The 12,207-nt window shown below is 35.2% G+C and overlaps 1 protein-coding gene across 1 annotated transcript; it reads right to left on the reverse strand.

Annotated features, from left to right (window-relative positions):
- Positions 1-948: 948 nt before the first annotated feature.
- LOC126619921 (ubiquitin-conjugating enzyme E2 28) lies at positions 949-3,006 on the reverse strand. Its single transcript, XM_050288363.1, has 5 exons — positions 2,838-3,006; positions 2,572-2,696; positions 2,107-2,234; positions 1,901-2,005; positions 949-1,439 (listed from the first exon to the last, which is right to left on the reverse strand). Exons 2-5 carry the CDS (start codon positions 2,639-2,641, stop codon positions 1,296-1,298), a joined length of 447 nt encoding a protein of 148 aa, XP_050144320.1. The 5' UTR covers positions 2,642-2,696; positions 2,838-3,006; the 3' UTR covers positions 949-1,295.
- Positions 3,007-12,207: the final 9,201 nt, after the last annotated feature.

Raw genomic sequence — 12,207 nt, forward strand, 5'->3', positions numbered from 1 at the left:
TGTTGGTGCAGTTTTTTTTGGTTTATGATCAATGAAGGACATGGTGATCAATTAAAAAAGGGGGGTGATATCTACACACCAATTTTTACTTCTTTCACACCTTTTTAGTTTTCGGCCGTCGGATCGGATGAATTAAAGAAGATCAACAGACATAAATTAACAAGGAGTGTATGAAAAGTAAAAATGGGTGTGTGGATAGCACACCCCTTAAAAAAATCAATTAAGGTTAGTATAGACTTTTCACATGCAAAATTGATCAAAAGAGCACCTCTTTTTACCTCTCATACCCTCTGTTAATTTTTGTCATTTGATCCGTGGCCAAAAATTGAGAAGTGTTTGTAGAAAGTAAAAATGTGTGTGAAATAGCTACCCCTAAATGTGATCAAAGTGCAACCAAATGTTAAAACATGTCTATTACCAATATCGCAACAGTGACGGCTGGTTTGGTATTGCTGTGCTTTGAAAAAAAGCTGCTGTGAGAATAAGCGGCTGTGAAATAAATCAGCAGAGTGTTTGATAAATGTTTTTGTAAAAGTGCTTTTGGAAAAAAAAAAAAAAAAGTCTGATAGTGGGTCTTTTCATTAAAGGAGCACTGTAGCTCCGTGTGCTTTGAAAAAAAACCAGTTTTCCAAAGCCGCAAATAGCAGCTTCAGCTTTTTCCTTTGATTTCAGCTTATTCTCACAGCAGCTTCCAAAATAAGCCCTTTTTTTTTAGTTTACCAAACACTTAAAATCCTCACAGCTTTTTTTCATGGATGCTTTTTTTTTAAGCACCTCACTCCCAAACCATCCTGAATAAAAGCTGCTGAAGTCTATTACTTCGTCAGAAGAATGGTCGGAAGACGGTAATGATAGCCGGCTCCAACCGTGAAGACTGCATACAAAACCAGTTCACAAAGTACGACATGCAAGATGAAGCAATCGGCAATTTAATTAATAAATCAAAGCTGAGTTACAAGAACAATTTATTGGAAGAGTAAATAGCAAACATAGCAGTTCATTGGATTTATACATTTCTCAATCTTTCAAGACACAACAAGAAATGGCAGATGAAAAATCAACACCGATTCCTCAGTCGATGGAATTAAAACTTGAACACTTAAGTTTCTGTCTAGAAATCTGGAAGGAACAACATCAAACAAGAAATTAAAGTTCTGGTAAAGCCAGAATTACATCCCATTCATACCCTTCTTTTTTTGATATAATTAAGGAAACTGTTCTTCCTCAATTGAAAAGCCCCGAACCTGTCCCCCTCCCCCCAAATACAAACTCTACATTTGGCTGAAAAGACTTCTTCAACCCATTGCATATTTCTGAGTCCAGCTACGTGCAGTGGATTCGTACTTGGCTCGATCAGTTTTGTACATATGGGCGATCTCCGGCACGAGAGGGTCATCAGGATTTGGGTCAGTCAGCAATGAGCAGATTGAGAGCAATACCTGGTTTTACATGCAAAATGGGCTTAGTAAATACAATCCTAACCATCTCAGGCAAATAATAAGCATAAAGGAAGAATAGCAAGTCGTGGCTGATACCGAAAACTATGAATTGGAAAAACCAAAAATGAGATATAGTGCTCGATCATCGCATGCAACATTTTTAAGTACCTTCTCAACTCTTTACAAGGAGCATAATGAACTATTAATGACCTTTTAGCATAAGCAATGCAGAGAGTAATGGAGACACATATATATATTGATAACTCTTGCCTAGCTTAAAAAACTAGGCGATAATTTTGGAAACACTTGATCACTCTGTGATGCATCAAGGCATCATATGTATACCAATTCCAGATTAAACGAGAGTACAAAGACAAACCAATGTTATGTGGGATTCAAGAAAATATTACAAGAAAATGAAGTCAAACAAACATAAACTTAGTCCGAAATAAAAGACAAACCTTAGAGATAGTAAGTGCTGGGCTCCATTGCTCTTTTAGGATGTCAAGACAAATGCTTCCGTTGCTATTGATATTCGGGTGGAAGACCTTAGTCCTAAATGCAACCTGAGAAACGAAACACCATTATTCTTCTAGAACAAACAATCGCCACATTGACATCACAACAAAGCATGACCGAATTTTGAACATAAGATTGTACAATTTACCTTAGGGGGCTTGAAAGGATAATCTGGAGGGAAATGAATGGTGACCAGGAATACACCTCCTGCGTATGGGCTATCAGGGGGTCCCATAATCGTTGCTTGCCAATGAAACATGTCCTCAGCCACAGGACCTAATACAAAATTAACAAAAATTTACTTATCCAATAAAGGGGAACCTATAATACACAATAATATCAACCATTCACACAAAAATCATCGAAATTGACACGCACCGACACCCACATCTCTATACAAAAACAACAATTTATCATGACAAACTAACAGAGCTTTGAACTTTGAGTATAAAATCATAACAAAGTTTCAGTAATTATAAAAATTTAAATATAAATTTCGCGCCGACGACCACATCTCTATACAAATCATCAATTTACCATAACAAACTAACAAAGCTTTCAACTTTTAAGTGTAAAATCATCAAATTACAACTCAAAACTCAATTAAAAGTACCTGCGCTGCAAGAAGTTGGAGGATCCTTCTGCAAATCCTTGAGCTCTTTCAAGATGCGCTTCGACGCCATGACGAAACCGAATCGCTCACAAATCACAACTCAAAGCAACCCAGGACCGGAAAATCTGTAAAATCAAAGAAATTCAAATCCAACCCAATTATCTTTACACCCAAATCATCAAATCCCAAAAGCAATTTTGCAATTCGAAAACAAACCATCATCCAATCAAATCAAAACAATTTCCAATGTTCCATCTATCAAATACCTGAGAGATCGGACGGAAATAGCGGCAGCAGAGGGAAACGGGTATGTAGCAGATCCGGAGCTCCGCCTCCCAAAGCTTCCGCTACCACCAATCGCTCGTTTCGATCGAGACCCCCCGATATTTTCCCGAACAAAAACTCAAGAGACTTTGTGGATTTCCCTTTCAACAGTTTATATACACCGTCCATGAATCTCGTCTCCTTCTTTCTTATCCGTTACTTTTTCCTTCTCTTTTTTTTTTAAATTCTTTTATATTTGTAACCGTTATTTACGGCGGCTTTCTAATTTTAAATTTTAATTTTGGTTTGAAAATTAAGGGCGTCGGCGGGTGTGGACTCCGGCTTACCTAATTTGGATCGACTTATCCAATTGGGATATTTTTGGGCGACCCAATTAGTTTTAATGAAAAGGGTTTTTCAAAATTTTTTTTTTTAAACAAATAATATTATCTACACTAGGGAGAGTGGGTGATTTAGTCTCATAATGAGCTGTCAATAATATGGTTCAAACTCATATTTGGTGAGAATCGAATGTAATACCTCTTACTTATAAGTGAAGATGAATACCACTATATCGTAGTACTAATTGGCTCAAAACTTTTAATTAACAAAAAAAATCATCTATTAACTTTATTTAATAAAAAAGAGCTTAAACTTTGGTAACAATATTTCAAATTTTAACAAAAATGACAAAAGTTTTACATAATAATAAAAAAAATAAAAAATAAAAAACCAACAAATACTGACGTGTGAGACCACGCATCACATCACACATATACACACAGTCTCCCTCACTTTACCGTTCAACCTTTTTTTTTTTTTCTCTCTCTCTCTCTCCCTCTTTCACATATTCCCATCAATTTTTTGCTTTCCTTTCATCTCACCCATTCGCATCAACTTTTTTTCATTTTCTTTTCACCTCTCCTCACCCTTCTCTCTCTTTTCACCTCACTCCATAAACAATTTATTTTAAGGAAAACTAATGAAAAGGGTTTGAAAACTTTGAGTTTTAATGATAATGACAAAATAAAGGGTAAAGTGAATAGTACCAGGATTGACTTTTTAGTGTAAAAATGTGGTTTTTCGTTAAAGTGAACAGTACCGGGTGCTTTTCGTTAAAGTTCCCTTTATTTTATTTGTTTATTTGACTATTCTTTCAATTTTTTTAGAATCAATTAAGTAATAATATTACAAGATCAAAAATAAAGGAAATTCATTATTCAGTTTTATAAACACTAATATTGTCACGGTTTCTTAAACATAACATTGACTGCTTCTTAAATTTGAACACTATTTCTTAAACTAAACATTGACTACTTCTTACACCGAAAATTATTTCTTAAACTGAACATTGACTACTTCTTACATCGAAAATTATTTCTTAAACTGAACATTGACTACTTCTTAAACTAAACACTAACTATTTCTTAAAAGAAACACTAATATTATCACTACTTCTTAAACTGAATACTGACTATTTCGTAAACTGAACACTAACTATTTCTTAAACTGAACGCTAGTACTATTACTATTTCATAAACTAAACACTGACTATTTTTTAAATCGAACACCTTATAAACTAAACACTGATTATTTCTTAAATCTAACACTAGTACTATCACTATTTCGTAAACTAAATATATTAAACCAAGTAATAGTACTATCACTATTTCGTAAACTAAGCACTAACTATTTCTTAAACCAAACACTAGTATTATCACTATTTTGTAAACTAGTACTGTCACTATTTCGTTAACTAAACATTGACTATTTCTTAAAATCGAACACTAGCACTATCATTGTTTTTTTAAACTGAACACCGACTATTTTATAAATTGAACACTAAAAGGTTCAAAATTTGAAACTCTCTTCTCATTATCATATGAATCACTGACAATAATATTTATATTCTAAAAGAGTTAGAATAACGACTTTCTGTTTGGACCTGATTTTACACTATCGGCTGTGCAATCAAGGCCGTTGATGAACATAGCTCTCAACTGTTGGATGGCAAAATAGTTAAGATAATTATTATTGAAGGATATATTGTGGTTTTAATCATGATATTATCTTTTGATGGTGAATTATCTTGATACTTTCTTGTACAAGATAAATGAGATGCAAACTATATCTCAAGCTTTGAGACTCTTATCTGGTTAAACAACAATTTGCGTGCAAATTAAATATTTGTCAGATAAGAGAACAAAGAGGTACATATGAGATTAAATGGGTGTTTGACTAATGACGTGCAAGAGTTGGATGGCATACGCTTTTGTCTTACCATGAAGTCTGTCAAATGATAAGTTTGATGGAAGATGGTCTTTAAAGTATCAGATTATATTACGACTAAATGTAATTTATTATGCATGCATGGTTGTACCTGGACCAACATGGTGGAAAAAGAGAAGCTTTAGTTGGAATATGATGCATTCGTTTGGTCAGGCCATGCATGTGGAAAAGATATCTTTATCTTTTCAAGGAAAATTGGGGGATATTGGATGGCTAAGGCGGTTCCACACAATCTAATGGTTCAAAGTCAACATAGCAGGTGATATTCTACCAAGTTAGAGAGGCGATTGGACTATACAAAGTTATCAGGCCGGGCTAAGCAAAATACAACCATTATAAATACAGAGTCGCAGACAACATTAAGGCGCCCCTCAAATTCAACACAATAACTGCCTTGCGCAAACTCTTGCTCTACGCGAAACTTTTCCACATCCTTGAGATTTTTATTTTCTTTTCGCCAACACATCTTCAGTTTGAATAAACAACATTGTGAAAGCAACCGGTGACACCTTCAATTTGGATAAACAACATTGTTGCCGTAAAATCAGTCGATCGTGGAGCACCTTCAATTTGGATAAACAGCATTGCGTCTTGACCGACTGATTACCTACCTAAGTCTTGATCGACGAGGGTTTTCGAATCCTTGTTGGTATAGGTCATTTCATCAGCCTTCTCGACGAAACAGGGTGTTACAAATTACTAGGCTTGGCACTTTGAACGCCGAGTTGTTTTATGATTGGATACTCATAAGTGGGATTTAGATTTTGACATTCTGACGGTCGAACTATATTTACTATTAAGACGCACATTTGCTTTAAGTACTTATGCCCATATAGTTTAGTGTTGATTTGGCATGCTTATACTCTTAGGAATATAATCATTATGATCGAATCTGGCGTCGACGATTTATGAACTTCGTAGAACTAGCAGTCTTGTCTTCAGGCTCTAGAACCCGAAGGCCAAGACGTGTTCCTTCCTCAGCCACAGTCGCAAGATCAAGAAGTCAGCAGTACGCCCAACGCCACGCAACACATTCTACTCCCCGGCCGAGCTCGGTCAACAAGTTGACACGCCCCGCACACAATCGAATAACATAGTTAGCTTATTAATTACTTAGCTTGCGCGCCACATAGACTTGGTAGTTTTAGGGTCAACACTTTCACATTCCTATTTGTTCTTTGACATTTCTTCGAACAATTTATTTGACTTTCCTTTAATTTATTCAATACAAAATTAACAACAAAAGCATAAATGAAAGATCATAAAAGCTAATGTGCTTTCATTGAGGATCATAATCTAATATTTTTTATTTTAAAGTTTTAGCTGGTTAGAATTAAAATTAATAAATAATTCCATAATTTGAACATGGGGTGATGATGAGATGCCACCCCACGTGTAAGGCTAAGCAAATTTCTCTCTCTCTCTCTCTCTCTCTCTCTCTCTCTCTCTCTCTCTCTCTCTCTCTCTCTCTCTCTCCCTCTCCCTCTCCCTCTCCCTCTCTAATTTTTTTTAGAGTTTGTTGATGTTAGTTTGAATGGATTTGGTTGTCATTCTCTTCTTTCTACCCTCATAGTCTCACTCTCTGAACTTTTTCATTCCCGATGAAATATTTAAAAAGTAATTTATGTGTTGCTTTTGCACTGTTGGTTTTATGTTGAATTGGTAGATGTTTGCTTTCGCACTGCTCGCGTGCACACGCGCTTTGGGTTGAATAAGTTTTTGTTATTTTTTGTTTTTTATCTCTTGTCCTTATCATTAAATAGAAGTTATTAAGTGACTTTTGGTTAAAACTCAAAGTTTTGAAACCATTTTTATTAGTTTTCTTATAATTAATTGGGTTAAATTTGGGTTGTTCCAACCATTTGGACATACGGAAATTGTCACTTAGTACTATATTTTGGTGATATTTTTTTCACTTGTAACTGAGAGGTAGATTTTCGCCAAATACAAATTGGAACCAAATTATTGCTAGGAGGCTTAGCATACTGTTTGGACCCGATTTTACACCATCGCCCTAAGCGGTCGATGCCGTTGAGTAAGCATGGTTCTCAACCGTTGGATAAAAAAGTTAAGATATTATTGTTAAGAGATAATATTATTATTTTTAATTATAATAATTATCTCTTAACAAGTTATCTCGGTTTTATGCAAAATAAATGGGATGGAGACAAGTAGATTTGTGATGGGGACGTGAGCTTTGAATCAGGTTGCTTTGTTTTGCTGGACATGCTTGTATTTGATAAGGATGAAATTGAAATAGTGATGTGGTCAGAATGGCTTTTGGGATTAGCCAAATACCTACAAGCTTGCTGTACACATGGGTTATCATTAGCAATGGTTGATGAGGTGGCGGCTTTTAATTTTGCATGCAGCAAATAAGGAGTTCTATTAGGATTATATCTTTGGCTAACGCGTGGAGGAGGTGATAATGATTATCTATGGTTCCATGCAATTTAGAATTCTATCAGGATGCATGTGATGACTTCCAGTTGGCCAACGAGTGATGAGGGGACAATTATCCTAATGCAATTGCGCGTATAGGATAATCAACAAGATTAAGTGATGATTATTCTACCTAATATTCCAAGAATCTTGTGAGGGCGAGGCACTTCATTCTTATAAATACAAAGTCGCGGACAATATTCAGGGACCTCCAATTCAACACAAAACTGCCCTGCGCAAACCCTCTCAACAACTTTGAGATTTTTTATTTTCTCTTTTCGCTGACACATCTTCCGTTGGCATCAACAGCACTGTGAAAGAAACCGGTGATATCTTAGGTCGGCATAGATAGCTTTGTCACCGTAGAATCAATCGGTCTCGCAGCATCTTCCGTTGACATCAACAGCACTGCGGCGAGGACGGTTGATTACCTATCCAAGTCTCGGTCGAGAAGGATTCCTGAATCCTTATTGGTCGAGGTCATCTCATCAGCCTTCTCGGCGAAGTGAGGTGTTACAAGTTATTACATTCGGCACATTGAAAGCCGAATTTGATATTGAACTTCGTAAGAATAGTAACCTTGTCTTCAGGTTCGAGAGCCCAAGAGGTCGAGACGTGTTCCTTTCTCGGCCACAATCGCAAGACGCAGAAGTCAGCCGCGCACCCAACATCAACAAATTTTTACTCCTCGGCCGAGCTCGGCAGACGAGTTGGCACGCCCCGCATTCACTAAAGGACGTAGTTAGCTTATAGATTACTCGGTCTGCGTGCCACGTAGGCTTGGTAGTTTTTAGGGTTAACACATACTCCCCTACCCTTTAATATAGATAATCTCTTTTGCTCAAAAAAAAAAAAAAACTAGTTGCTTCGTCACAATAGCCCAACTTTTTGAGACTTGAAAAGACTCATAAAAACATTTCAATCTTCCTTTAATCACTATCATGTGATTCACGTATGTCAAGAATTATACTTAAAACATACCGTGTGTAATGTGAACCTGAAATTCATTCACGACCACTTGGTGGTTCGACTTTGCTTTTGATGGATTGCCTTTTCGACGGAGCCCGGGTCGATAATCACGTGGCTCCCACATGCTTTGTATCGTGCCCCTTTGGTGGTCCCAAGTTAACGTGAAAGTTGCTGTTGTGTTATTTTGCCGGAATCGGTAACGCCGTAAGTTCGGAACGATCTGACCTCCTTCCGTTATTTCATTTAACGCAAAAGTTAGAAGGCTAACGTATGACGACTCACACTACAGATCCCTTAACCGCCCAATCATAGGCTACCAAGTCAGCACGTTGGAAAGGAAATACTCTAGTGCTCCCGGGTCCATCAAAAGTCTGGATAAACGGGTATGATGTATCCCAAAGTTGTCCTCCTATTTTTACTTGATTTTCACTTGGATCCCTATAACGTTTTGTTATATTTTGTTGTCATTTTAATTACAGTTGGTTGTATTCTTGCCGGATTTGGATACTCTCATGAGCAAGGGAGACAGATCCTTCTGACCCAAACTCACAGGCCATTAGATTTTGATTCAACAGCTACAAATAGGAGGTCATTTTAAAAGTTATAATAATTGTAGTAATTGAATCAAAATCCAACGGCCCATTTATTTGGGTTAAGAGGCTCCGTCTCCTTTGCGAACTTTTAAATTCAATTTTTTTTTTATAAAAAAAAACGAATTTTCTCAGTACAATTGATATACACTAATCACACTAAAAAGAGAGGAATAGTTTAAACCAAAGACAGTAAGTTGAGTAGGAAAACTCTAATAACTAGGATAATACGCCACTTGCAATGACGAGCTTGATACTTAAATATAAATATTTTCATTATATTACTGAGCCCAAATTCTTTCAATATCATTGTCAAATAAAAAATAAAAATTTGTCAACTGAGAAAATTGTTTATTATTGAGAAAATTTGAAATAGATCCAATTTTATATGTCTACTTTTGAAATAGGTTCAATTTTTAATGACTTTTGACTTTGGAAATAGGTCTAATTTTTAATTACTTTGGATTCATATCAAAAGACTCCTTATTATTTCATACACATCTCTCAATTTTTTTATTAAATAAGATTCTTGATTAGCATCATAGAACAATACATAAGATAGAAAAATTGGTATTTCTTTTCCATATTTCAAATACTTTGTACAATGCTAAATACGTTATTGGGTGTTCTTTTTAGTGGTTTCAGTAACTGCGAGATTATTGACAGTACTTTTTTTGGAGAATGTTGATAAATTCCTAAATCCATTTTGTCATCCTGTAGTGACAACCGTCTTTTTTTATTGGTACTGTAGTAGTCCTTTGGCTGGGTATTGGAGCAACACTGCCTATTGATAAGTCCTTAACTTTAGGTCTTTTTTAAATTGACATGTGAAATACAAAAATATATAAGAAAACTAATAAAAAGATCTTGAAAACTTTGAGTTTTAACAATAAGAACAAAATAAATGGTAAAGTGAATAGTACCATAATTGATTTTTTAATGTAAAATTTTGGTTTTTCGTTAAAATAAACAATAACATGAGATTTTCCTTAAAGTTCCCAAAATATATATTATGATGTGTGTATCTAGAGAATAGTCTATTCAAAGTGAATTTTCTCTAGATATCCAAACATAAATATTAGAAACCAAAAATGCGTCTTAATGAAAAAACACACTTAATGTCACGGAATTTAAACAAAATGTTGTATTAATACCAGCAAACTAATTATAAAATACAAATCTTCCCAAAAAAAAAAAAAATCAAACTAGAAGAAGTACGCTAGGGATGAAACAAATCTCTCGTTTAAAAATTCAAATTAAAAATGAGAAATTTTATTTAAACCCATTTAACCTCTTTTTACATCCAACTTAAATTTTAAATGTTAATTGTCTATTTTATCCTATTACATAATTACTATTAAGTACAAAATGAAATTAGTAATAAAACTCAAATTTATCAATAAACCCAAACACTATAATTAAACTCTACAATCACTCTTTGTTTATCCTACGTTCATTCTAGCTAAAACCCTAATAGCTCTCATAGAGAAAAATAAGTTTTTTTATTGATGGATTGTGATTTTGAAGTTTTGAATCATCCGACCAAGGTATGACTCAATTTATGACTTTTTTGTTCGTTTGATTGCAATTTATGAATTGGCATCTGTGTTCTTTAGTTTTGTAATCTCATTCGTTAATACAAGTATCAATTCAAATTTTCTACAGTGATTTACAAATAACATCTCATTTTATTTTCATTGCTACCAAATATCACAGTAGTTTGCCTAACAGGGCATAATTGCCCTTTTACTTGGGGAATTACCATTACAAACACGCCCAACGGCATTATTCATTGCTACCAAATATCACAGTAGTAACTCACTCAGAAATTCTTGTTCCCTATCTGGGTTTGTGTTAAATATTCTATGTTTTGGAGCAAGTAAATGTTAAAAAACATTACAGCAAATTGGCAGAGGAGGAACAAAACGTCCAGATGATGGCATCAATGCTTGAGGATCAACTCCAGTTCCAATCAGTACATATCTGATTTCCTTGTGCAATGCAACAGAATGAATCTGCATTACAGATCTTATGAAAGCTTAATTTTTGTTCTTTTAATAATGCAAGCATTACAGAAATTGCACCCTCAACCCTTAGGGGGCGTTTGTTGCGCCGGACTATCTCGGACTGGACTAGCTTCAAGGACTAAGCTGGACTGGCTTAGACTAGACTAAGCTAGACTAACTTAGTGAAGCGTTTGGTGAAATGTTAGACTAAGAAGCTGGATAATAACAAATTCTAATATTATATTATTTAATATATAAATTATTAATATTTTATTATGATCTAGGTGACCGGAGATGATGAGGAGTCTATCGGGAGTGGTTGTTGAGCATGACGAGGACGAGAGAGGATAGTCTTAGCTAGTCCCATGGTTATTGGGGGGTCTCGCTAAGACCTCTTAGTGAAGGGTTTTGTCCATGTTAATCTCCTTTAGTCTCATTAATGTTAGTCACAGCATGGAACAAACACAGTATTGGACTAACAGCTAGTCCAGTCCAGTTCAGTTCAATCCCACTTAGTGAGAGCAAACAAACGCCCCATTAAGGTCTTGCAATTTACAAACAAGCCTAGTACAAGCAAATCATGACGACACATTGATACTTTACCCAGCCATTGCCCCAAAAACCAAGGCTGGTTAGCTGTTTGCAGAGGAAAATAATTAGCTTTGCAGAGCAGAGCATAACAGGGACAAAGACCAACAATCACTGATGTTCAATGGATGTAGAAATAAATTCACATATTGAATTGGGTTTATGGGGTATATTAGGTATTAAATTTGGGTTTAAGGAGATATTAATAGTTTAGTTAAAAATCAAATAGGTACAAATAGTAAGTTGAGTGTATAAATAGGTTAGATGAGTTTAAATAAAATTTCCCATTAAAAATAGTAGTGGCCTAATTAATCGGACTTACGGTCACTTAGTACTACAGTCTAATGATATTCTTCTTCATTAGTAAGTAACCAAAGATGAATTTGAACCACGTAACTAACCCATTGTGAAGGTGAGTCCTTCCCCTCCCCGCCTCTTATGGTGTGTTTACTAATCGGGAGTGGGATGGAGAGAAACGGAATTGAATT

This window comes from Malus sylvestris, chromosome 4 (assembly GCF_916048215.2).
Source record: "Malus sylvestris chromosome 4, drMalSylv7.2, whole genome shotgun sequence".
Lineage (NCBI taxonomy): Eukaryota > Viridiplantae > Streptophyta > Magnoliopsida > Rosales > Rosaceae > Malus > Malus sylvestris.